Source organism: Danio rerio, chromosome 16 (assembly GCF_052040795.2).
Source record: "Danio rerio strain M-AB ecotype USA chromosome 16, GRCz13ab, whole genome shotgun sequence".
In the NCBI taxonomy this organism is placed as follows: domain Eukaryota; kingdom Metazoa; phylum Chordata; class Actinopteri; order Cypriniformes; family Danionidae; genus Danio; species Danio rerio.
This window is the reverse complement of record NC_141036.1, coordinates 5,481,618-5,508,316: the sequence shown is the minus strand read 5'-3', so window position 1 is coordinate 5,508,316 and position 26,699 is coordinate 5,481,618. Positions and strand designations below refer to the sequence as shown.

The window sequence follows — 26,699 nt, the reverse complement described above, 5'->3', positions numbered from 1 at the left end:
GGATAGAGGACCGGGTGCTGTCCGGTATCTGACCGAGCTTTAACACGACAAACGGTTAAATTAAAGAGACAGGCAGGTGTGCTTGTGAATTATACCCGGTAACAGCAGTACACAAATAATGATGTACTAATGTGAAAACTAAACATTACTTTATTATGAATTAATTAGTTAAGGCATATGCTAATTAATAACTCACATTAACCAGCCTACAACCAGGGTGCGAATAACAAGGGGGGTTGGGGAGTCAGGCCCCCCTAATTAATGCTTGATCTCCCCTTAAGGACATCAAAACAAGACGTATGGGGAGAGGTCTGCCCTGTAATAGTTAAGAAATAGTTCGCTTTGATCTGTATTTTAAATAATATTGATAATTAAAATAATAAATAACTTAAATATACACTAGACCACCCCTATAATGGTCCATACCATTGTGAACGCCTGTTTGCACCAAATCATATTCAGCGCGGTAAATAATGAGCACCAACACACAGCATAAGTGTTCACCAAACATGTTTCTTGTAAAATAGGCATCGGTACTGCAGGTGTAAATAAAACTACATGCATAGTTTGTATTTTATTGTACACTTTCTCGCACATGGAAGTTAAACAGTAAAAAATATGGTCATCAATTAATAGTTTATTTAACATCACAAATGTCATTGAGAAGCACTCAACATCAGCCAAAACACTGAAAACATAATGATAAGTTTAATTAATAAATTAGATGTAACGTTAATTAAATCAAGTATGTAACTGGTTCACCGAGGCAAAGCATATACGTTACCCTTAACCGTTTGCTTTTAAATAGCAAGTAACGTATAACGTCATTAAGGTTTCCTTAACCCTTACATTGGTATACTAATTTAGGTTTAATGAACAAATTCACAAGGACTTTTGACAAACTCCTAAAAAAATACCGAAATCAAAAGACAATTGATAAACTTAACGTTACCCGGTTAGCGCAGCTGGCCGACGAGGTCATGAAGCTGGAGTTGGCGTGTGAGTGACAGGTCTTTCGTGCAGAGTTCCAGCCGCCCGTCATTGGTTTGAATTAATCACGTGATACAGTCGACGTCGAAGACTCATATAAATTATTATATCTAAATTACATTACTTAACATTTGTAAACAAAATAATAAATCATCAAATTGTAATACAGGTCCAAAGTCCAGAAAAATAAATAAATAATTATTTAAAAACACATGTTTGTTTGTGTGTGTATTACTATAACAAAAAAATAAAAAATAAAAAATAAAATAAAACAGAAAACAATCTGGGAAGGTTTTCATGAAAATAAAACATACAAATAACCTACATGAAACTTTCTGGCAGGGTTCTCTTTTGGTTATAAAATAAAACATAAATATAACCTACACGGAACGTTCCGAGGCGGCTCTCTCTATGTTACGAAAATAAAACCAACAAATACCCTACAAGGAAAGTGCTGAGAAAGTTCTCTTTTAGTTATAAAATAAATCCCAAAATTAACCTACAGGGAACGTTCTGGGAAGGTTCTCTGTAGGTAATAAAATACCCATCAAAAATAGCCTGCAGGGAATGTTCTAGGAAGGTTATATTTTGGTTACCAAAAAATAACCTACAGAAAACGTTCCCACAATGTTATTATTTGGTTCCCAACAAAATAAACTAATTAAACTAATAAGCTTGGCAATCGGTTTTGGAGAATTTGATGCTATTCAATCAGAATGCCCGGGCATATTGCCGAGAAGTGTTTCAAAGATGTCTGCCGAGTGAAATGACTTGCCTTAAAGAAAATATCCTCCACACCATTACACCACCAACACCAGCGTGAACCATTGATACAAGGAAGGATGGATTTGCTCTTTTTCAGACCATTCTCTGTAAACCCTAGAGATGGTTGTGTGTGAAAATCCCAGTAGATCAGCAGTTTCTGAAATGCTCAGACCAGCACATCTGGCCATGCTATGTTCAGTCACCTAAATCACCTTTCTTCCTCATTCTGATGCTCAGTTTGAGCTGCAGCAGATCATCTTGACCATGTCTACATGCCTAAATGCATTGAGTTGCTGCCCTGTGATAGGCTGATTAGAAATTTTCGCTAACGAGGAGGTGGAGCGGTATACCTAATAAAGTGGCCGGTGAGTATATATATTTTCAACTGGCTACAGAAAAAAAAACATTGGTATACAATGACTTGCCTAATTACTCTCAATTGCCTGATTAATTGCACTTTAATTTGAATACTAGTATCTTGAAAAATAACTGGATGCGTCAGTAAATTTGGCATTGTTCAATCTCTAACTGGTGTTATCAATATCACACAATAAAGAACTGCTTTGAACGTATATACATTCTTGCAATTGCAAAAATGCACAACAAAAACAACATGATATTAATATACTTAAGGATGCATGTGTAAAATCTGAAATCTGAAACCATAAAGATCTTTAATGTCAGACGGTGATGATGATTTCAATCACTTGTGTTTGGGTTTTGAAGCCAGAGCCTCCAGATTGGCCGGACCACCCCATACTGTCCCGAACACAGATCTCTCGCATTTAAGTGCTTCGTCGAGGGAGAGTTCTCGTCCCGAAACTACGACCTTCTTGATGGCCTGTATGACCGGAGCAGGGCCTTTAATAAAAGGAGCGATCCAATGTTCCGCATGGGCCAGAGCCTTCCCTTCACCAGAGCTACACTGGAGCACCTCGTCCACCAGGCCCATCTGCTTCCCATAGTCCGGATCCACCTTTCTGGCTCCGCTCAGCAGTTTCAGGGCGTTCCTGCTGCCGATAATGCCCACCAGTCTCGCAGCTCCTCCCCATCCCGGAACCAAACCCATGTGCTTATGGACGAACTGGATCACTGCATCAGACGTCATCAACCTGCAAATGGCAATATATACAGTTGAAGTCAAAGTTATAGACCAATTACCATGTTTGTCATAGATATATACACTAGATGTCGCCTGGCCTATTGTTGTCTATTGGACGGAATGCATCAATAGCGCCGCCATCTTGCTACAGGGTAGCGCTCCTTTGAAATGAATGCGGGACCAGGGTACAGTGGAGGACTGTGGCCATCCAGAGCCAGAGATATACACATATACACATATATCTATGATCGGGAGTTTTCCTGGATGTTAGTATGTAATTTTTTTTTCTAATTACGAAAATTAAAATTTTACATCACTTTTCTACATTGATGGATCAGTGACCACACAGGCATTCCTGACAAAAAGCTTGTGTTTGTGTGTACAGAAATGTATTATCCACCCTGCCTGTTTAATTTGATCTAATCATGTCCTGAAACACAGCTCCTCTCCTGCTTTCACTTCTCATACTGACGGAGGGAGCGATTTGTTAGTGAATGAATCCCCTGAACGACTCTTTTACTAACGTTAGCCGACGATAACACAAGTTTCTGGCAGCGCAGCATCTCGTTGTCATATTTCTTTTGCATTGTTTGCTGATGTTATTCAACAAAACTAGCACAAGCCGAGTGTTTAGTGCGAGTTGGAGCTGCTTTGCCGAATGGTGAAAGCAGTAAGTGACTGTTATCATCAATAACGTTATCTGATTAGCACAAAAGTTCAGAACATACAAAAACAGAAAAAAACGTATTATTACCTATGAAATGTTCTGCCTTTGTGCTTTGTTTTCTTTGTTTGCTCGTTTTTACACCCGTAGACAGCGCTAAAGTCCCGGATCTTCACGTAATAACACTGTCTTGACTAGAGCGTTTGAATGACATTTGTCCTGGGAGCACTGTACCAATGTGGCGGCGCTATTGACGCATGCTCAGGGTCCCTATGCGATATCTAGTGTATATATCTATGCATGTTTGTAAACATTCAGGATGCGCGCGCAGGGAGGTGGCAGAAAGCAACCGGGAGCGCTAGCATTTACAGCGAGGGAATGACATCAGATGCGGTGCAGAGTTTGTTGTTGTCTTAGAAATAAGATATATTACTTACACATTATATATATTATTTACATAATGCTTACAGCATATTATAACAGCTCGTCACCCAGTGACAAGCACAGTGATTCAGCAAAATTAACGTTAAAGTGAGCGGCGTTCATCTGACAGCTCCATTTGCGATAGCACCCACCCAATGGATATTGGATAAGACGAAGTGACCAAGCATTCAGCCCGAAATATACAATCTCAATGAAGCTCCGAGTGATTGTACAAGAGAGAAGTTAAAGGTCTACAAGTCTTTGGATGCCAACAATGTTGTTTTTTGAGGTCATGTGCAATAAATAATACTCCATGATGACCAGATTCAAGAGCTAAACACTGAGATTCCGCCTAGCCAAAGACAAGGAAACAAGACAGAGCTAACGTTATACAAGACCTGGGTAATTAATCACCAACACGCAAAACGACTGCATTCTGACAGTGAACTTCACCTGTACGGCAGGGTATGTGAACCTACACATAAAAGTAAAGTTGGTTTTATATTCGCACATTCAGACTTTTTCCTTAATAATATAATTTCATAAAAATATTATTTGCAAACTCTAAATAGCGAAATCATATTAGCAGCAGCCAATGACAATCAAAGTACAGCATTGTTCACAGTCAAATAAACAGTTAATGTTGTTTTCAAGTCACACTCACAGGTTATTTCAGACCGAATATTCAAAGTGCCGTGGTAAACAATATAGGGAGTGTGTCACAAGTTGTCACTGAATGAATGTGTGAAAATAAAACTAAGATTACCTTAATAAACGTAACTTTCACTTTTAATTCTTAGCATTCAGTGTCCGCAGTTTAATTCACCATATGTAACTGTTTTTGCTGAAATCATTTCAGCAATCAAAAACGAGTGATGTGTCTGATTCAGGAAAGCGTGAACTGACCTGATATGACATGAGAACTGTCCAGCATTTCTAATTAGCTCCTCACTTCATTCAGCACCCATTTAGCCAAAGTCGTCTGCAGTCGGTATTGAAGCAGTGTGTGGTGTATGGTAACAGTAAAGTTTTCTATTTTTGGACTCGAATTCGGCATCCTACCGCACAACACGACATCTTTCCCATTGCAGCCTGTCTGTTTTTTGCAACCGGGGACCCGTGTGACGTAGGTTGGTAATTGGTCTATTAGTCTTGATTTAGTCCTTTTGTATTCATTCAAACCAGCCGGTTTGGCACCAACAACCATGCCACATTCAAAGTCACTTAAATCACCTTTTCTCTCCATTCTGATACTCAGTTTGAACTGCAGCAGATCGTCTTGACCATGTCTACAGGCCGGTGAGTGTATACACTGTAGTTAACACTTAAAGTGGACAAAAACCTATCAAAGTCATTCCTAAACTACTCAACAACACCCATTCTTGTCTTAGGACAATTTTGAAAAGCTTTTTTGATCCATTTCAAATGTTAACTACTGTATATGTATGTGTGTGTGGTTGTGTGTGCGTGTACCTGAAGTCACAGGCGGTGGTGAGTTCTGCTCCTCCACCCAGAGCTCTTCCTTCCACCAGAGCCACAGAGATGAGCGGCAGCCTGCCTGAAACAACACACCTTCAGCACAAACACGCTTCACTTCTCAAAACTGATCCCACTGTCAGTCAGTGGTGTAAAGTAACTAATTACAAATACTTAAATGACTGTAATTGAGTAGTTTTTCTCAGAAATTGTAGTTTTAAAAATGTGCACTTTTACTTTTCCTTAAGTTTATTTTTAGTGCAGTGTTGGTACTTTTTCTCTCACTACTTTCCTTCTACCTGCAGTTACTAATTTATTTTTTCTTGTTTATGGAGATTAGAAAAATCAGTCCTGTAATTCCTGTCCAATCAAATCGCACATAGAAGGTAAATCGCATCATAATGAACTACTTCAAGACATGTGCACTTTACATTGCAGCAAACTGTTTGGAAGCATTAAAAGTGTAGAAAGAAGATGTTCAAAATCTTTACACGCGTTGACTCAGAGACTGTTTAGATCAGGGATGCCCAAACACAGTCCTGGAGGGCTGATGTCCTGCAGATTTTAGCTCCAACTTGCCTCAACACACCTGCATGTTTCTAGAAAGCCTAGTATAATATTGATTAGCTAGCCCAGATGCATCTATTTTGGATTGGAACTAAACTTTGCAGGACACCGCCCCCCCAGTTTGCCCACGCCTAGTTTAGTTGCATGTCACTGATGAGAAGATAATGGATATTTACTGTATGATGACCGAAATGGCCTTAAACACCCAGCAGGCACAAGATGTCAACATGCCGCCAGGTTGAAATTGTACCCTAACATCGTGGAGACGCTGCATTTTGTTTGGAAATGAAAATCGTGTTTACATCAGAACTCAACGTCAATGTAGAACGTCCAACCTAAAACCAACCAAATATCAACGTCTAACGATGTTTCAGCTTGACATTGTGTGGACGTTACCACCATGACCTCTATCAGACATCGAATTTTGGTTACGATCACTGATGAATAAATGTCAGTATTTGACATCAATATGATGTTGGTTTAAGATGTTGGCTCAACATTGGATTTTGGTCACTTTCTAACAACCTAAAATCCACCAAAAATCAACGTCATTTGATGTCATTATTGGAGTTAAAAATAGAATTGTCCTTAGACGCTGGCTAGACATTGAATTTTGGTCACCTGACATCACAACCTAAATCTAACCTAATATTAACGTCTAATGACGTTGTGTGTCTGCTGGGCAATAACTATAAGCACTACAGAATGTTACGTTTACACACACACACACATCCACAAATTAGATGTAAATGCATCAACTTTTAACAGCATAATACTCGCTACTCATGAGTACTTTTAAAAGGGCTACTTTTTACTCATACTTTGAGTATTATTTACAACAGGTACTTTTACTCTACTCACACTACATTTTTAGGCAAGTAATGGTACTTTTACTTAAGTATGCTTTTTCAGTACTATTTCCACCACTGCTGTCAGTTATGCCATTTTTAAACAAGGCTGAATTTAAATTAAAAAAATGTCCCCGCTATTTACTCACTCAGCTTTCTTTCTGCGGCTGAACACAAAACAAGATATTCTGAAGAATGTTGGATAAAAGAACTGATTGACCTCAATAGTAAGAACTAAAAATGGAAGTCAATCGCTGCGTTTTTACAGGATTCATCAGTAGAGCTGCGTCCCAACTCGCATACTTATCCACTATTCTACACCATTTTGTAGTATGAATAGTGTAAGTAGTGTGTTCACACTGAAAACTCATATAAAAAGTGCACTTTAATTACCCGGATGATGCACTCATTCAGCCGCTAAAATGAAGTGTGTAACGATGGACACTTCACGCACTCAACGACCACAGGTTTGCTTACGTAGTGAAAGGGACGGAGCTATCGGGCGCACATGTTGGATAACTTTGTTTATTTTGGATGGTAAAAGCAAAATTCTCCTACCAGAGTGATTATAGCGCCTCCCGATGGTGAATGCGGAAATACTCACTGTAGGTATTATTTGATAATTCGGTCGTTTATTTCATTGATTTGGCAACCGTCAAACGTCATCAGGGAAACGGTTTGAATTTCCGCAAAAACATTAGTGTGCCATTTGAGACGCCACTACATACATATACTATCCTGTTGAGTGTGTAAGTGCATAAGTACATAATGCAAGAGTGCATAGTGTATAGTGTGCCATTTGGGACGCAGCTCATGTCTTCCTATGTGTATAACGCAGGGGTGGCAAACCCTGTTCCTGGAGAGCCACCTTCCTGCAGATTTCAGTTGCAACCCATATCAAACACACCTGCCTGTAATTATCACATGGTGTTCAGGTCCTAATTAATTGGTTCAGGTGTGTTTGATATGGGTAGCAGCTGAAATCTGCAGGAAGGTGGCTCTCCAGGGACAGGGTTGACCACCCCTGGTCTAACGGAAGAAAAAAAAAACTCAAGCAGGATTGAAGCGAGTAGAGGATGGGGAAATAACAGAATTGACATTTTTGGGTGAACTGTCCTTTTAAGTACCACTGCATAAGAAAAGAAGCTAATTTTCATGCTGTGGCTCTGATCTTCAAGCAGACCAACCTGAGGAGTCTTGCGAGAGTGTTCTGCATGAACTCACACATCTTCATGCCATCCTGAAAAACACAATGTATGCTACAAATGTTATACACGTTTTTTTTCTTTTACAAAAAGAAAGTTATAAACTGATGAACATGCAGACAGAGTGATGAATAAGATAGGCAAGTTTATTTATATAGCACATTTCATACACAGTGGCAATTCAAAGTGCTTTACAAAAACCGGAATAAAAGAGACAAGTGTAAGAAAATAAAAACAAATAATAAGAATTGTAAAAATAAGAATAAAAATAGATAAAACAGATAAAAATATGTTAAAATAGGTTATAAGGTAATGAAAAAGAAAAGAAAAACATAATAGTGCGATCTGTCGGACGCAGCACAGTGCTCATTCAGTAAAGGCACAGCTAAACAGATGTGTTTTCAGTCTTGATTTGAATGTGCCTAATGTTGGAGCACATCTGATCATTTTCTGGAAGCTGATTCCAGCAGCGAGGAGCATAGTGGCTGAAAGCTGATTCACCCTGCTTTGACTGAACTCTTGGAACTTTTAGTTTACATGATCCTAAAGATCTGAGGGATCTGTTGGGTTTGTATTCAGTGAGCAAATCTGTAATGTATTGAGGTCCTAGGCCATTTAGTGATTTATAGACCAGTAATAATACTTTAAAATATATTCTGAATGTGACTGGGAGCCAGTGTAAAGACCTGAGGACAGGTGGGATGTGCTCTGATTTTCTGCTTCTAGTCAGAATCCTGGCGGCAGCGTTCTGGATGAGCTGCAACTGTCTGACTGTCTTTTTGGGAAGGCCAGTGAGAAGACCGTTACAGTAATCCAACCTGCTGCTGATAAAAGCATGAACAAGTTTCTCTAAGTCAGGGGTCACCAACCCTGTCCCTGGAGAGCTACCTTCCTGCAGAATTCAGTCCCAACCCTGATCAAACACACCTGAGCCAATTAATAGTACCTAAAGCAGCACTTGATAATTGCAAACAGGTGTGTTTGGTCAGGGTTGCAACTAAAATCTGCAGGGAGGTAGCTCTCCAGGAACAGGGTTGGTGACCCCTGCTCTAAGTCTTGACTGGAAACAAAGCATCTGATTCTTGCGATGTTTTTGAGATGATAGTATGCTGATTTACTGACTGCTTTGACATGACTACTGAAACTCAGATCAGACTCCAGAGTCACACCAAGATTCTTGACCTTGTTTTTTGTCGTTTGACCCTTAGTGCCAAGGTACTCATTCACCTTGAGAACCTCATAAATAAAAAAGATAAATAAATGAAGACATTATGGATAATGATAATAGATATATGGGTGACACGGTGGTGTAGCGGGTAGCGCTGTCACCTCACAGAAAGAAGGTCACTGTTTCAAGTCCTGGCTGGGTAAGTTTGCATTTCTTTTTGGAGTTTGCATGTTCTCCCCATGTTGGTGTGGGTTTCCTCCGGGTGCTCCGGTTTCCCCCACAGTCCAAAGACATGCAGTACAGGTGAATTGTGTAGGCTAAATTGTCCGTAGTGTGTGAATGTGTGTGTGGATGATTCCCAGAGATGGGTTGCGACTGGAAGGGCATCCGCTGCGTAAAAACTTGCTGGATAAGTTGTGGCGCTGTGGGGACCCCGGATTAATAAAGGGACTAAGCCAGTGGTCACCAAACTTGTTCCTGGAGGGCCGGTGCCGTACAGATTTTAGCTCCAACTCTAATCAAACAGACCTGAACAAGCTAATCAAGGTCTTACTAGGTATACTTAAAACATCTAGGCAGGTGTGTTGAGGCAAGTTGGAGCTAAACCCAGCAGGGACACCGGCCCTTCAGGACCAAGATTGGTGACCCCTGGACTAAGCCGACAAGAAAATGAATGAATGAATGAAATTGTCCATAGTGTATGTGTGTATGTCCTGGTCCTCCAGACTGGGGGTTCAGAATTGGGCTAACAACAACTCTCCTCATACAAAAACTAGATGTCATGACACATGGTGTGGCCAAAAATTAACTTCGATATAAATGGGAGCAAGAGTAAGTAATAACAGATCTATACACACATGTGGGTTTGCAATCGCTCGGACTGCATTGAGATCCGATCCGGAGCAGAAGTTTCCAGCAGCTCCCTGTACAATGACAGCCTTTCCTTCTGTCCAGATCTCCAGTTCATTCACCCGCTGCTCCAGTTCAAGCATCATACAGCCTGTGGGGAGAGTAGAATCACACACACACACACAGGGCTGTCACACACCACATCACATCCAATGCATAAAATAAGATATATTTTGACTAATAATTAGGCTCATTTCAAACCTCCGTGTCCAGAAATCTGCTGTTTTTTTTAAAGCCCACCATTGAGTTTATTTATTTATTTACTAATGTGTGCAGATACACATTACGGTATATTAAATTCAGTAACGTTATTGATTAAGATGCTAATGCTTATATGATGTATTTACAATACAGTTTGTAAAGTAATATACTCTGTCTATTAGTACATATATTGTAGGAGAGAGTTGCTTTGTTTATCAAACAAGTGGATCTACAGTTGAAGTAAGAATTATTAGCCCCCCTGAATTATTTGCACCCCTGTTTATTTTTTACCCAATCACTGTTTAACTGAGAGATTTCTTCAACACATTTCTAAATATAATAGTTTAAATAACTCATCTCTAATAACTGATTTATTTTATCTTTGCCATGACAGTAAATAATATTTGACTAAATTTTAAGACACTTCGACACAGCTAAAATTGACATTTAAAGGCTTAACTAGGGTAATTAGGTTAACTAGGCAGGTTAGGGTAATTAGGCAAGTTATTGTACAATGATGGTTTGTTCTGTAGACTAATGAAAAAATATATAGCTTAAAGGGGTTAATAATTTTTACCTTAAAATGGTTCGTAAAAAATTTAAAGCTGCTTTTATTCTAGCCGAAATAAAACAATTAAGACTTTCTCCAGAAGAAAAAATATTATCAGACATACTGTAAACATTTCCTTGCTCTGTTAAACATTCATTTTCTTTTCGGCTTAGTCTCTTTATTAATTAAATATTAATATATTTAATATTTTTAGGGGCTAATAATAATTCTAACTTCAACTGTAATTGGATTTGCATTATAAACCTTAAAAAAGTTAAATCCTTTTATCAGTAAATATAATCAATCTGTTTTTTATTAAACAGTAATATCCATTAAAATAAGAGTTTGGTCACCTAACATAAACGATTTGAAATAAAAGTCACAAACTACAAAAATTCAAAGAAACTATATATTTATATTGTTATGCTTCGCTAGATTTGTCCTGTTTATTGAAATTTTATTTAAGATTTTTCCCCAAACTTTTTTAATATGGGTGACCTAAATAGTATTTAGTTTACCCATATTGAAATGTTGGGGGAAAATTTGTATTTTTTTTGTATTTATATAGTAAATACTAATATTTGAATATATATATATCCATACAGTTGAGGTGCAGAAGTGAAGCGTTCACCCGAGAAGGCGTTCATGCGCGCCGGTGTTACGGTTTAACTGGTGACCGTGTTAACTGGTGTCCCTTTCCAGATGTAAGCCATTCACGTTTGCAGATTGGCAGATTCGTCACTTTTTCACAGCAACAAAACATGTCCATACCAAATAAAGATTCTTATTACTCGGTGTCAGTGTCATTGTGTGCATTATTGATTTTAATAGCTGTGTAGCAGAACAGTATATAACCAAAGTAAATAAAAAAAATAATTAGAATTTACATGTCTTTAACAGGATTCGAACCCGTGTAGTGAAAAGGTTTAGCACACGTATCAGTCAACTTATCTAACTGAGCTACTCAGAACTTCAAACGAAGCGGTCTGTTTTAATATATTTGTCAATTAAAACATGCCTTGCTGTGGTTGTGGACCCGTGTTAACATGTTTCCATCGATGTTAACATGTTTACATGCTGTTTAGTTACATGTACTCGCGTTAACGTGTTTCTACAAACTCTCCCGCTGATAGAATAGCTCTCTGTGACTAAACGATGCTTCATCAGTTGCTCAAACCATGTTTTTTCTTAGTTCTAGACTCATGTCTACCTGTGCCTTTGGAGTCGTGTTAACTCGTGACCCATGCTCATACATGTAACGTAAATAAAGATTTTATCCAAAAAATGAATACAATGACGATATTATTATGCAACATATTATGTCTAATATATGTAATATATATTTCATATATAATATTATGCAACAGAATATTAGAATATTATGCAATCAGAATATAATAGTCCCATTGACTCGTGTTAGTCTGTGTCTACAAAGTTACACGAGCTGATATTTTCTCAGAATAGCTCTAAATGACGTTGTTCGGCTAAATAAGCATACGTTATAAATCGCAGTCCCCCCATTTTATTTTAAAGAGAATTAAAAAAAAATCAGGCTACATAAACAAAACTCGTATGTGGATTCGAACCTACTAACAAAGGAGACTCATGAAAGGAACATACGTTCTAACTAATTGAGCTATCAAGCACTGACGTAGGCTTAGCAGCTTTTAGTAATTTTATCGTATGTAGCCAAATCATGTTCATATACCTTGATACAGATGTGACCAAGATCATACATTGAAATGTTGCGATTTTCAATTAACATTCTGTTGCATAATATTATATATGAAATATATATTACATATATTAGACATAATATGTTGCATAATAATATCGTCATTGTATTCATTTTTTGGATAAAATCTTTATTTACGTTACATGTATGAGCATGGGTCACGAGTTAACACGACTCCAAAGGCACAGGTAGACATGAGTCTAGAACTAAGAAAAAACATGGTTTGAGCAACTGATGAAGCATCGTTTAGTCACAGAGAGCTATTCTATCAGCGGGAGAGTTTGTAGAAACACGTTAACGCGAGTACATGTAACTAAACAGCATGTAAACATGTTAACATCGATGGAAACATGTTAACACGGGTCCACAACCACAGCAAGGCATGTTTTAATTGACAAATATATTAAAACAGACCGCTTCGTTTGAAGTTCTGAGTAGCACAGTTAGATAAGTTGACTGATACGTGTGCTAAACCTTTTCACTACACGGGTTCGAATCCTGTTAAAGACATGTAAATTCTAATTATTTTTTTTATTTACTTTGGTTATATACTGTTCTGCTACACAGCTATTAAAATCAATAATGCACACAATGACACTGACACCGAGTAATAAGAATCTTTATTTGGTATGGACATGTTTTGTTGCTGTGAAAAAGTGACGAATCTGCCAATCTGCAAACGTGAATAGCTTACATCTGGAAAGGGACACCAGTTAACACGGTCACCAGTTAAACCGTAACACCGGGTTGCTGACTGTCAGCACCGCGATGCCGGACTCCTGCAGCTTCTGGAGCTCAACGGATCCTCCTGGAAAAGCCAGCAGTTTTTCCCTGATTCCGACAGAAGATCCACTGCAGAAGGCTCGGTTCTGCTGGAGGATTTTCCTCACAGCACTGCGGGTCTGAATCAGCCGACAGCGAACAGCTCCCCACATACTCATCATTACGCTTTATTGTTCTGCTAAAAACACATCGACCTCTACTATAATCACTATAACGTTAGATAACTGTAATAATAATTGACATTACACTAAATGTATCGTACTTGATCTGTAATATTAATCTATTTAAATGTTTGTATGTTCATGTTTTAAAAGTACATGACCTGTTTCGAGGTCTAGGAGTAACTTTAAAAACCTTCCTGACAGAAACACGCTATTAACATATAGATCCCGCTTTACTTTTGTCTAATAGTAAACTCACACCACTGATTAAAGCTACTGTTATATACACATGAAGGTTAAAGTGTTGTAAAGAACATCACAAAGATATAAAAGCAGACAAGCTACCTACAAAAAGCGTGTAAATGTTAAATAGTTGGATTCAATTTCATAGCGATGCCATTAAATGTCCACTAGGGGAAGGTGTTCACTAATGCATGTTTGCTCCAACCTAGCTGAACTCATGTACAGTATATTTACAGAATATTCGTTCAAAAGGGGAGAATATGCGAGTATTGTGGTACTTTGGTGTATATTACATGCTTAACGTGATCATATTTGATAAACCTAAACACGTCATGTTGTGTGAATTAATTTAGGAGTTTTCAGGGGGGTCCATGGAAATGTTTGGAGAAAAAGCGTAGACCTAAATTAAATAAATAGATCAAATAAAATCATTTGCAAGGACATAAAACAAACGTTTTTAGAATTTTCTTAATTTAAGTTTTACAATTTTTGCTGTACGTTTCCAATACTTAATTTAAAAACATAATTTCTGATATTTACCCCCCCCCCCCAAAAGCAAATAAATAAATGTCATACTTCAGATAAAAAGATAAAAGAAAATAAAAGCTTCAGTATGCATTACATAAAATAATCTTACAACAATAAACAATGATTAAAAAATAATTACTATAACAAAAGAAATAAAGACAAACTAACTAGATTATAGTAAATATTCAGATTCGATTAATTACCTATTAATTATTAACTATTTACTATAACGCCAGATAACCCGACAAATCACATAAAAGAAAGTAGTAATACCAATAAGCAAATAAAACTGAGTAAAACAAAAAACATAAAGATATAAAGTACAGATCGAGATCTCATTAGATATGATGAAGTCTCTGTGAAGTCTGAACAAAACATGTCCTTTCAGTGGCACTATGCATTTTAGCTATACATACTTCACAGAAGTGACATACACAAACAGGACTGGGGTAGAGACATCCTGTCAGTGTTCACAGATAATTATTTTAGCCATACTAAGGACATTGATTCATTCATTTTCCTTGCACTGAGCCACTGTGTCTTCAACATTCAAATTTATTTTCTTTACTGCAGGGATGTCAAACTCATTTTAAAGAAAATGGGAGAAAAATCATGGAGAAAAATCTGATCCCAAGTTGGCCGGACTGGAAAAATCATGGTATATATATATAACTTAAAAACATCAACTTAAGATAGTATAATATAATTATTTTATATTATAAATATATTTCTTTAATAATTAATATGGGGCGAAGCAGTGGCGCAGTAGGTAGTGCTGTCGCCTCACAGCAAGGTCGCTGGTTAGAGCCTTGGCTCAGTTGGCGTTTCTGTGTGGAGTTTGCATGTTCTCCCTGCGTTCCCGTGGGATTCCTCCGGCTACTCCGGTTTCCCCCACAGTCCAAAGACATGCAGTACAGGTGAATTGGGTAGGGTAAATTGTCCGTAGTGTATGAGTGTGAAGGTGTGTGTGTGTATTAAGGTTTCCCAGAGATGGGTTGCAGCTGGAAGGGCATCCGCTGCATAAAACATATGCTGGATTAGTTGGTGGTTCATTCTGCTGTGGTGACCCTAGATTAATAAACAGACTAAACCAAGAAGAAAATGAATGAATAATGGCTATTTCTCATTTTATACAGTGGACCAAAAATATTGATTTCCATAGTAGGAAAAACAAGTATTATGAAAGTCAATGGTTACTGGTTCCCATGTGTGTTTGTGTGTGTGTGTGTGTGTGTGTGTGTGTGTGTGTGTGTGTGTGTGTGTGTGTGCTCCAGAAAGAAACTCAACAGAAAGAAACTCAACAAACTCATAGGTTTGGAACAAGTTAAGGGTGAGTAATTACTACTCAATTTCTTTTTTGTGATGACTCTATCCCTTTAAGTTTATCCTAAATCCATTATAAGTGGCATAATTAATAATAATAATAATAATAATAATTATATATATATATATATATATATATATATATATATATATATATATATATATATATATATATATATATATATATATATATATATATATATTTGCACTCTTTTTTAATTAATATGATAGTGTCCCTGCTGAAAAAAATCCTTAAACCAAAAAAAAAAAAACACCTTAAACCAGCATAGGGCTGTTGGCTAGTTTTAGCTGGTTGACGAGCCTGGTTTTAGTGGGGTTTTGGCTATTTCCAGCCTGGTCTTAGTTGGTCAGGCTGGGAGATGACCAGCTAAAACCTGCTTGACCAGCCTAACCAGGCTGGGAGCGCAGCTAAAACCAGCTGTGTCCATCTGAAACCAGGCTGGTCAATCTAGTTTTAGTTGGTTTTAGCTGGTCATTTTCCAGCCTGACCAGCCTGGAAATGGCCAAAACCCCTCTAAAACCAAGCTGGTCAACCAGCTAAAACCAGACTAACAGCTTAGGCTGGTTTAAGCTGAAATTTACAGCAGGGTAATGGCAATTTCTCCACAGTTCCAGGTCACCCCCCCCAAAAAAAAATATTCTGTCATAATTTACAGCATCTTCCAATTTGATCAAAACTTTTGAAGAATATTAACAGGCATCAGCTTTTGACTTCTATTTTGTTCTACTATGTCAATGGCTGCATTTATCCAGTATTCCTCAGAAAGAAATCAACATTTACTTGAATGAATGATGAGGGAATGCTCAGTTTTGTTGTGAAACATCACTTTAAGGAGAAGACTTCGATGCAGTTTTAATAATTTCTTAGCTAATATTTCTAGGATATATTTAAGGTGTAAGGTTCCATCGGCACAGCGGGACAGACTTCAGCCGTCTGCGCGCGTATTTTTATCTGGCGCCAAACAGACGCGCGCAAATATAAGTTGTTCATTCTGAGGAAGAAGCGAGACCACAGCAACAGTAGACTGATCGAGCGATGAACACATAGGTAGGCTAACATGCTGTTGTTCGTCGCATATTCATTACAAAAACAGACAAAAATAGCAGTTTTAAAAAGTATCAACGTTTATTTATAAACATCTACATCTTATAAGATGTCATGGGTAGGGTAAATTAGTTAGCATCTCTATAAATTGTTCCCAATCTACATAATCGATCTAATATGAGTGTGTTTTTAAAAAAACTTGTTAGAAACCATGTCTAACAGGGCACAGATTTCTATTTTTGATTTAAGTGCAGACGCGGCCATTTTTAATTAAGTGCTTGACTTTCTCACTCAGTCATTGTCTGTTTATTTACCAAAACCGTGTAGGCTGTTATTTTGCTAACTATTTACTATAAATTAGTGGGTTTTTTAAATGTGAATGTAGAAAAATAGCCATATTATTGAATACAAATGCCATATAAAATGGCGGTTCATTCCACGGAGGTAAATCAGGGACTAAGCTGAAGAAAAAAAATGAATGAATGTTAAATAAAACACCTCACAGTTGCTCAATAAGGTTGAAAATGTAACCCAAAAACAAACCTTGATAAGAAATAGCCGTAAACATAGAAGCAATAGTTCTGAATCCAAGAGAGTGCATTAACAAACACACTGGGCCTTTAGACAACAGTAAAGTGTGTCAAGTGTCAGATAGTTCAGCGACAGGTTGACGTGCTTCATCTTTCTGTCTTCTGGCATCCTGTAGGGAAAGATGTTTGAGTGAAGTGCAATAAATGTGGACTAGGATGAGGTGATCGGTGTCAGGGGAACGTTGTCCTGTCGGCTATAGGACTTTCTGACAGGATACTGCAGCTGCAAAAACATTTCTTCCTCACATAATTCTCAACGTGCCTAAAACACGCAAGGCCGGTGTCTCCATGTCTGCAGGAGTTGACTAAAATAGAGGTGTTGGATCCATGAATGAGGTACAAGCAAATTCAGTGTGTAAAATGAACTGTACTCAAATGCAAAGTGATATTTTAGGGACGCACATGAGAAAAGATTTAGGTTCAAGGCCTCATTGGATACATCTGACAGATTTACTGCAATACTTTATACATTATTCAGGATCAAAATACTTCCGGAAAAGATGACTGGTTCAAGTAAACTAGGCATTTAGTATACTAATAGGTTTGTGTATTTAAGAATACACCAGTTAAAATTTGAAGTTAATTAAAACATTTGGTCCCACTTTATATTAAGTGGCCTTAACTAATATGTACTTACAATGGAACTAATAGTTTGATACAATGTACTTATTGTGTAAATACATGTATTTACTATGTACTTAAGCTTGATTAAATACATATATGTAACTACATCTGTAATTAACTTTTGTAATTACATTTGCAAAAACACTGTTGACCATCCCTTACACCTTAACCCACCCTTAAACCTACCCATGCCACCAAACCTGTCCATAACCCAACCTCTATCCCTATTCAAAAGCACCACAAGTGCTCTCAAATACATTATAAACACAGTAAGTACATTGAATTTATTTTTTTGATGTAAGTACATAGTAGTTAAGGACACTTAATATAAAGTGGGACCAAACATTTTTTTTTCAATAATTATAGTAAGACAGGAATGTGTCTTGTTTAATATTTTTATTACAACTTTGATGAAAGGTTTTGATTCACATTAAATGATTAGCCCTACTGTGGCTTTAATTCTTTTGTGACATTTTAACAGGACTAGGAAATTATATTTTATGTTATCTAGAGAATATCTTTTTTAGTTTGACTGGAAAACAAAACTATGAAAAATGTAATAACTGATAATCAATATTTTTTTCATGCCCCTTAAGACTATTATTTTCAGATTTTCTAAAGAATAAAAAACACTGTTGTCCAATGATTTGCCTTATTAACTTATAGTGACTAAATAAAGACACACACACACACACACTCTAGAATAATGGAAAATGCAAATAAAAAAAGAAAGAAGTGATTTCTACATGGAAACGTAGCCCCACGGATGTTTCTGGAGACCGCGAAATACGTCCCGGGAGGTATGTATTTGAGCAGTTTTTGTTTTCGCGAATCCGCGCGCTTTTTCTGTCTCGGACACCTCTTGCCTCTCTGTTCTTGCGTGAAAAGCCGACGGAGGCTGCTGTAGAGCGGCCTTTCGTCCGACTGACTGGCTGAACGATCGACTGGGTGGCCAATTGGCCGACCCAGCCGCCCTCCTCCTCCTCTTCCTTCCCTAAACCCAAGCGACGATTTGCAAAAGCCATCTAGAAAAAATAGCAAAAGCCCTCGTCCGATTTTGACTGCGTTTTCGGATCTCGCCCTGTCGCGAACTCGTTCGCTTTTATTTTTTTGGATTCTGTTTTTCATCTTACCTGATTTCTGGAACCGCTCTTCCCCGAACTCGATCCCGGTCGTCGCCATGGCCGGCTCCTCCTCCCTCCGGGCCTCCGCTCCGCCAACGTAACACTGCGAGCTAAGCGGACAAACTGGTTGAGGTGGGAAAGCCCTCCACACGGAGGCGAGCCGTCAACCGGCAAGCGCGAAGAGGAGGAGCGGAGCGGCGCCACACCGCCCCACAGCGTTCGCTCAATTAAAAAAAAAAAATACGGCCATACATACCTCCAGCCACGTAAATCACGGTCTCCAGAAACGTCTGCGGGGCTACGTTTCCAGGATGAGCTTGGGTTGGATTTCTAAATTTACCTTGACTTGTATTTCATTGCAGACAATTGTTATTACAACGAACATTATTTAATGTGTTCCTCATGATTTTTTATTTATTTTTTTTCTAAAAAAAAAAAACGTTTTCCCAATTCTGTTTTCCGGTTCTTTTTAAAATTATCGAAATATTCAAACACAATGTTTCTCGAAGAAAGTGAGGAAGACTTTTAGATATTTCCCCTTCAACAGTGCATAACATAATTAAATGATTCAACGAATCTGAAGGAATTTCAGTGTGTAAAGGACAAGGACGCAAGCCTAAGCTGAACAAGCTTGATCTTCGATCCCTCAGGCAGCACTGCTTCAAGAATCGTCATTCATCTATTACCGATATCACCACATGGGCTCAGGACTACTTTGGCAAACCTTTGTCAAGTATCACAATACGTAGATACATCAAAAAATGCCAGTAAAAACTGTACTGTCCCAAAAGTAAGCCCTATGTTAACAGTGTCCAAAAGAGACATCGACTTCTCTGGGCTCAGAGGCATCTGGGATGGATCATCACTCAGTGGAAAAATGTTCTGTGGTCAGATGAATCAGTAATTCATGTATTTTTTTGGGAGAAATGGACGCTGTGTGCTCTAGACCAAAGAGGAAAAGCATCATCCAGACTGTTACCAGCAGTATGTCCAATAACTAGGGTCTGTCATCACGGTCAAGTGCCCTTGGCAAAGGTAACTTGCACTTCTGTGATGGCACAATTAATGCAGAAATGTACATAGAGATTTTGGAGCACAATATGCTGCCATCTTCTCCAGGGACACCCTGGCATATTTCAACAAGACAACGCAAAACCACATTCTGCTCACATTACAAAGTCCGGGCTGCGAAGGAGGAGGATACTGGCATGTCCGCAGTCCTGACCTGTCTAAAATAAAGTATGTGTGGTGCATTTTTAAGCACAAAAGCAACAACAAAGACCCCAAGCTGTTGCCCACGCTAAGACTTGTTTGCAGGAAGAATTGGACAAAATTACACCTGAAACACACCATCACTTGGTGTCTTCAGTCCTGAAATGTCATATTTTAAGGTGTTGTGAAAAGGAATGGAAACATTAAAAAGTGGTAAATGCTTTCCTGTGCCAACTTAAAAATGTTTGGAACCAAAAATGGAATGTGTTTATTCTAAAGCAAAAAAAAAAAACATAAAAAAAACAATAAATAATGTTTGTCGTAATAATAATTGTCTGTAATGAAATACAAGTCAAGGTAAATTTAGAAATCACTACTTTCTATTATTTATTTATTTTATTCTTTTTATACAGTTGAAGTCGGAATTATTAGCCCCCTTTTTTCCAAAACGAAGTTTAACAGAGCAATGAAAATTTTATACAGTATTTTAGATAATATATTTCTTCTGGAGAAAGTCTTATTTGTTTTATTTCGCCTATAATAAAAGCATTTTTTAATTTAAGAAAATTAATTTAAAAGCCATTTTAAGGACAAAATTATTAGCCCCTTTAAGCTATATTTTTTTCAAATAGTCTACAGAACAATCCATCGTTATACAATGATTTGCCTAATTACCCTAACCTGCCTAGTTAACCTCATTAACCTAGTTAAATAACACTTTAAGCTGTATAGAAGTGTCCTGAAAAATATCTAGTCAAATATTATTTACTGTCATCATGACAAAGATAAAAGAAATTAGTTGTTAGAAATGAGTTATTAAAACTGATGTTTAGAAATGTGCTGAAAAAATCTTCTCTCCTAAACAGAAATTGGGGAAAAAATAAGCAGGGGGTCTAATAATTCAGATGGCCAAATAATTATGACTTCAACTGTATATATATATATATATATATATATATATATATATATATATATATATATATATATATATATATATATATATATGTACACACACACACACACACACACACACACATTTGTCTCTAAAAAGTATTGATATTACACACACCAACACCAGAAATCAAAGACCTCTAGAAATGAGTGTCCATATTTTATTTTTATAAATGCTGAATACATTTTCATTTGTGATAATATTTAACAAGAAAAAGGACTGCAAAGGCATTGTCTAAATGATATGTTTTACATCAGATAAGCATGTAAATTGAGTGCAGAATCCATTTGTTTCTATCATAACTCGGGTCAGTCATTTTGGTAACAAAGGTGAATGATGTGAATATTCTCAGTCAGACATCAGTCCACACACATATGTTGGTTTTGGTGGTTTATGAGGACTCTCCATAGGCATAATGTATTTTATACAGTAAAAAAAAAAACACTTATTATATGGCCTAAGCCAACCCCTATCCCTAAACCCAACCCTCACAGGAAACCGGTGGCAAAATCATTAATGTGAAAAGGGTTTTTAATTATGATGAATGAATTAAGAGGACACAAGACATGTTCTCATAAACCCCCTCAACATTGTAATGCCTACAGCAGGTCATATCCATGACATTATACAAATTTATGTCCTCATAAACCACCAAAACTAGTACATACACACAGCACAGGCAACATGTGAAGCACAGACAGAGACACTGGCAGCTATAAACCACAAAACATTGTGAATTTGTAAATCACATTGGCAGAAATTAAATGTACATGTACACACCAGTAAAAACAATGACAAGGCAGATTGACTTCATGGTTATAGAAATATAAAACAACTAATAAAGCATCAATAGGACAGTCACTGTTGGTATTTACACAGGTAATCATCAGGCTTTAAAGGTTTTTGCAGTGTAGCGCGTGTGTATCCGCCGCTCAGATGACGGTCTCGGTGTGAAAGGTGGAGTAGGCGAGTGTTTGTCTCTGGGTGAAGACTGTGGGTGGAGGTGGTGTTGGTGTTGGTGGAGGTGACGGAGATGATGCGGAGGAGATGGATGAGCGGCTTGCCCAGCGAGAGGGCAAACGTCTCTTTGCAGGACACGCAGGTCGAGAAAAGCTCTTCTTGTTAGTTACTGAGGACTCTTTGCACTGCTGTTGAGACAAATATTTTTAAATGAAACTTCACCGCTTTTAAAATGTTCCTGTCAACAGCACAATAACCCACTAAATCAATAAATGAAAATAAATAAGAGCAGTAGCTGGATTTCCATCGCCATATTTTGAAGTTTCGCATGAGAAACAAGTGATTAAAATGGAAAAATTACAATAAAAATCCCTTAATTCACCAAAACATTTTACGTGGTTTTGGATTTTTAATGAGAGATGCAAACGTATTTACCAATTAAAAAACTGATTTAGCTAAAATTACGCTACGTTCACACTAGGGCTGTGAAATTTGGGAAAAATATCTAATTGCAATTTTTTTTTACAGATATTGCGATTTGATTTGCAATTTAATTTTCAAATTTTTTGTTTAGGGTCTGTGACTTTAAAAACAAAAAATGTTCCCATATTACCAATGCTGTTTTTCTTCGATATAAATTCGTCTATTAATGCTTCTGAAGTAGCAGACACCATTACCTCACTTGTCTGCGCTTCCTGTTTGTTTTCCTTTCTTTTTTTTATTGTGGGCATTCTGCATAGTTCGGTTGTGCAATTCTGATTGGGCAGAATGAAAGTGTGCTCACTCAATTGGCTAGTAATCACACACAAACGGTAGTCACGCATTTGCTCTTGGCGGGGGAAATTAAATGATACATATATATATTTCGTATCATAGCCTCTTGCAATTAGCTAATCACAACGTTTCAAATTGCGATATCGATTCAATTTTGATTAATCGCACAACCCTTGTTCACACCAAACATGGAGCAGAGCAATTCCAGCGTTATGGATGTGACATTTGCAGTAAAAACTCAACACATAAATTGACAGAGAAAGTATATGTTAACATTATATTGAAAAATGTAATTATATTTTCAAGAGCAACTAGCCACAGAGTTATGGGAGCAGAAAAATATCAATCTGTAAACGTGTTTTGTACTTTAAATGAGGAAAATAAGCATGCGTTATGGATGTGACAAATAAAGTCTGCGAGTTTACAGTATACAACATACTTTGTACAAATTATGTGAATTAAACTGCACAACCCAAAAGAAATAATGCTAATCAAAAGGATTAGAGTCGGCTCTCTATAAAACAAAATTGCTTGGTTTTATTTTATTTAATATTTTCACATTTCTGAGGAAAAAGTGTCGTTATGGATGTGACATCTCTCTGTTATGGATGTGACGCATGTGAAATTACCATTTGTGTGACTTTGGTAAATCAAATAGAATAGTTTGAAAACATTGACAGATGCATTTTTGAGTATTTTTAAAGTACTGTAAAATACTTGGTTACACAAAAAACCCAGAAATGGTTTCCATATTTTGGTAAAAACGAAAATCTTTTTCAAGGCAAGGTTGACATTTGCACGGAATTGCTCAGCACCAGATCACTTGCTTTCGCAGAGTGTTTTTGACCTCATGCTAAATTTCAGCTTGAGTTGAATGATTTCAGTTTGCACAGTAGATGTAATTGAGATAAATTTCGGACGATTCCAGTGTATTCCACGTCAATTGCACCACAAAGCGGAAATTTGGCTCTTTTTGTGCATTTGCTTTGACTTCATTTCACTATTGGTGTGAACCAGGCATCACACTAACACATAGAATAAACAAGATATGACACTCTTATAGTTTGCAATGGGGAAAAATGCATGCTCTAGTCAGGAACGCCCCACCTTGTAATAGAGTAGCCAATCATCGATTGTTATATACTCATGATACTCCGGGGGAGGGGCTCGGTACAGATGTGTGTTCTTACGGCAGTTTCTGCAGCTTCGTTTTTTGAAACCACAGGGGTTTACCTGAGGAATACTTGTCTCACAAACATGAAAAATATACCAACATAACGTTTAAATTCTCTACTTTTAAATTAACCAACTACACTTGAAAACAGAAGTTTTGTTTTTGTCATCTATATGAAATGAATGCGAGGTACAGTCTTTTCTAGCTGATCTTATTATTTTAAATGAATTCCTGTCTCCACCATTTAAGTGCAAATCACTTGACGGAAACCACTTTAACTTGTAAACAAAGGTTGCTGTCATTTCAAGAGTTTAGCCTGAGAGTTTAGAGTTAGCTGAGGACACTTAGCTGATAATTGGTTATAAGGCTAGTTTGGCATGCTGTCCTGGGAGGGAGCCCTGAGCTCATAAGATCCTCGAGCCCGGGGCTCCCTCCTGTTTGCAGGGCGAAAGGGGAGTTTGAGCTCAGGTAGATCTTAAGAATTCATTGTGTTGGTGTATAGAGCCAAAAATGTTAGAATTGTGTCATACAAATATTTATGGACTTTAATGTAAATTGGCTAAAAACATTACACCCAAGCGACAAATAAGGTGTCTCCATTATGCTTGCTTTGTATACTGTTGGTTGCTAGGTTACCAATACAAGAGGGAGCTGCTTTTAACAAATTGACACACATTTTTGTCTTTTTTTGGAAACTTTGAAAAGATTGGCTTCACGTTTTGTGGATGGAAACCCAGCTAGTAAGAAAGTTTCACTCCAAAATCATGAAGCAAACTATAAATGATGCTTTATGTACATAAAATAGACTTTACTGTTAATTATTCCTATTAATGTTTTAACTAGCATCTTAACTGCCTTAATGACCTTTGTCTACAGGTTATCATAAAAAAAAACCCTTTAAATTTGCTAAGAGCATTGTGAGAAACCCTATTTAACTAATGAAACTGGTCTTTTTTATTTCTTAAAGTGGAAGTTGAAAGGTTAGTGTATTTTGGAGCAAGAATCTAAAATGTGTAATGCAAAGAAATTACATATTAGTTCAATTGTGAAATATCCCTGCTGAAAAAATCACCCTAGGCTGGTTTTTGCTGGTTGACCAGCCTGGTTTTTGAGAGGTTTTGGCCTGTTTACAGCCGTTTCCAGTCTGGTCTTAGCTGGTCAGGCTGGAAAATGACCAGCTATAAACAGCAAAAAACAGCTTGACCAGCCTGGTTTAAGCTGGACATAGATGGATTTAGCTGGTCAAGCTGGTTTTAGCTTGTCATCACCCAGCCTGACAGCTAAGAGCAGGCTGGAAATGGCTGGAAATCAGCCTGGAAATTACCAAAACCCCTCTAAAACCAGGCTGGTCAAACAGCTAAAACCATTCAATCAGCCTAGGCTTGTTTAAGCAGTTTTTTTCAGTAGGGATACTTATAAAGTAATAATGATTTTAGTTTTTTAAAATGGTTTGATTTTCATTATGGCATTGCAGTACTAATAATAAATGCTAAATTCTCATTAAAATATCATAACAATAAAAAAAAAACTGCAAAATATGATGTCTTGTGTTTGCTTTCACCATCATTGCATTTAAAGGAAATAGATGAAGCTTTTGTCCTGCACGTGTTCTCCATTTTAAAGCCAACCTAAAGTCAGAGAATTGATTAAATCTCTCTGATGCTTTCTGACTCATCTGACAGCCATTTCCAGTCATTCGCTTGTGTAATTTACAAAAGCAGTTCGTGCAGAGGACTAGTTTCACAAGGACTCCTGGCTACTCTACATGTTTCTGTAATTACCCCACATACCTTGGCCTCCAATAAAAACAGTTAATTGAGGTTTTTCTAAAAATGAAAGATGTAAATGAAACTCTGCGCCACTAATTCTTTTCATTTCCAGCCTAGTAGGAAATGCCTCAGCTTCTGGGCTCTTCGCGTAGAGCGTTCTGCCAGTATCTTCTGACAGAAATTCAGCGAGAGGAATTTTAATTGTGCTGCTAACTTATATAGTTTTCTGGAAAGGAGGCATTTCAACAATAAATACTAAATATTTCCAGACACAAGACAAGACTTTCAGATTTACAGGAATCTGTATAATCTTTCTAAGCAGTGTATTGAAGCATTTACTGATCACACACATCGACAGACCACCTTATTTCAGAAATAAATTCTTAATATATACAGATGAAGACAAAATTATTAGCCTTCCTGTGATTTTATTTATCAAATAAATTCCAAGTGCTGTTCAATACAGAAGTTTTTAAGGTCCACTTTATATTAGATTAGATTATACTAACATGTACTTACACAGAAATTAATCATTTATTACAAAGTACGTATTGTGTAAATGTGTATACGTTGTATTTATGATTGTTTAAATACCTGCATTTAAATACATTTGTAAATAATTTCTTTAAGTACATCTGTGATTACACTGTTTACCATCCCTTACGCCTTAAACCACAAATAAACCTACCCATACCACCAAACATGTCCCTAACCCTAGCCGTATTACATCTCAAGGGAACCAGAAGTGACAGAAGTAAGTACATTGTATTTTTTATGATGCAAGTACATAGTAGGTAAGGCGACCTAGTATAA

General features: G+C 37.2%; 2 protein-coding genes and 1 long non-coding RNA gene across 10 annotated transcripts in view; 1 reads left to right on the top strand and 2 right to left on the bottom strand.

Annotated features, from left to right (window-relative positions):
- Positions 1 to 2,257: 2,257 nt before the first annotated feature.
- Positions 2,258 to 13,739, bottom strand: echdc1 (enoyl CoA hydratase domain containing 1). Of its 5 annotated transcripts, none has more exons than NM_001020563.3 (6): positions 13,350 to 13,739; positions 11,500 to 11,524; positions 10,066 to 10,208; positions 8,023 to 8,075; positions 5,418 to 5,502; positions 2,258 to 2,867 (listed from the first exon to the last, which is right to left on the bottom strand). In NM_001020563.3, exons 1-5 carry the CDS (start codon positions 13,545 to 13,547, stop codon positions 5,424 to 5,426), a joined length of 498 nt encoding a protein of 165 aa, NP_001018399.2. In that variant the 5' UTR covers positions 13,548 to 13,739; the 3' UTR covers positions 2,258 to 2,867; positions 5,418 to 5,423. The 5 variants fall into 5 exon arrangements, with proteins under 5 accessions (NP_001018399.2, NP_001315065.1, XP_087141880.1 ...); NM_001328136.1 differs by having other exon boundaries at positions 5,418 to 5,498; XM_087285754.1 differs by having other exon boundaries at positions 2,399 to 2,867; positions 5,418 to 5,498; positions 11,472 to 11,524; positions 13,350 to 13,416.
- A 2,877-nt stretch (positions 13,740 to 16,616) lies between these two features.
- The window catches only part of LOC147840114 (uncharacterized), a 60,422-nt gene continuing 50,339 nt past the window's right edge, over positions 16,617 to 26,699 (top strand). For all 3 annotated transcript variants that reach the window (XR_015510872.1, XR_015510874.1, XR_015510873.1), the window contains exons 1-2: positions 16,617 to 16,710; positions 17,414 to 17,633. This is a non-coding gene — a long non-coding RNA (uncharacterized LOC147840114). The remainder of the gene's footprint in view (positions 16,711 to 17,413; positions 17,634 to 26,699) is intronic.
- The window catches only part of mtcl3a (MTCL family member 3a), a 29,588-nt gene continuing 24,227 nt past the window's right edge, over positions 21,339 to 26,699 (bottom strand). Inside the window, exon 7 of one of the 2 annotated variants that reach the window (NM_001365850.1) lies at positions 21,339 to 22,357. In NM_001365850.1, the coding sequence (NP_001352779.1) occupies positions 22,142 to 22,357 (216 nt within the window). In that variant the 3' untranslated portion in view covers positions 21,339 to 22,141. The remainder of the gene's footprint in view (positions 22,358 to 26,699) is intronic. The other variant, XM_087285949.1, reaches the window with a different exon arrangement.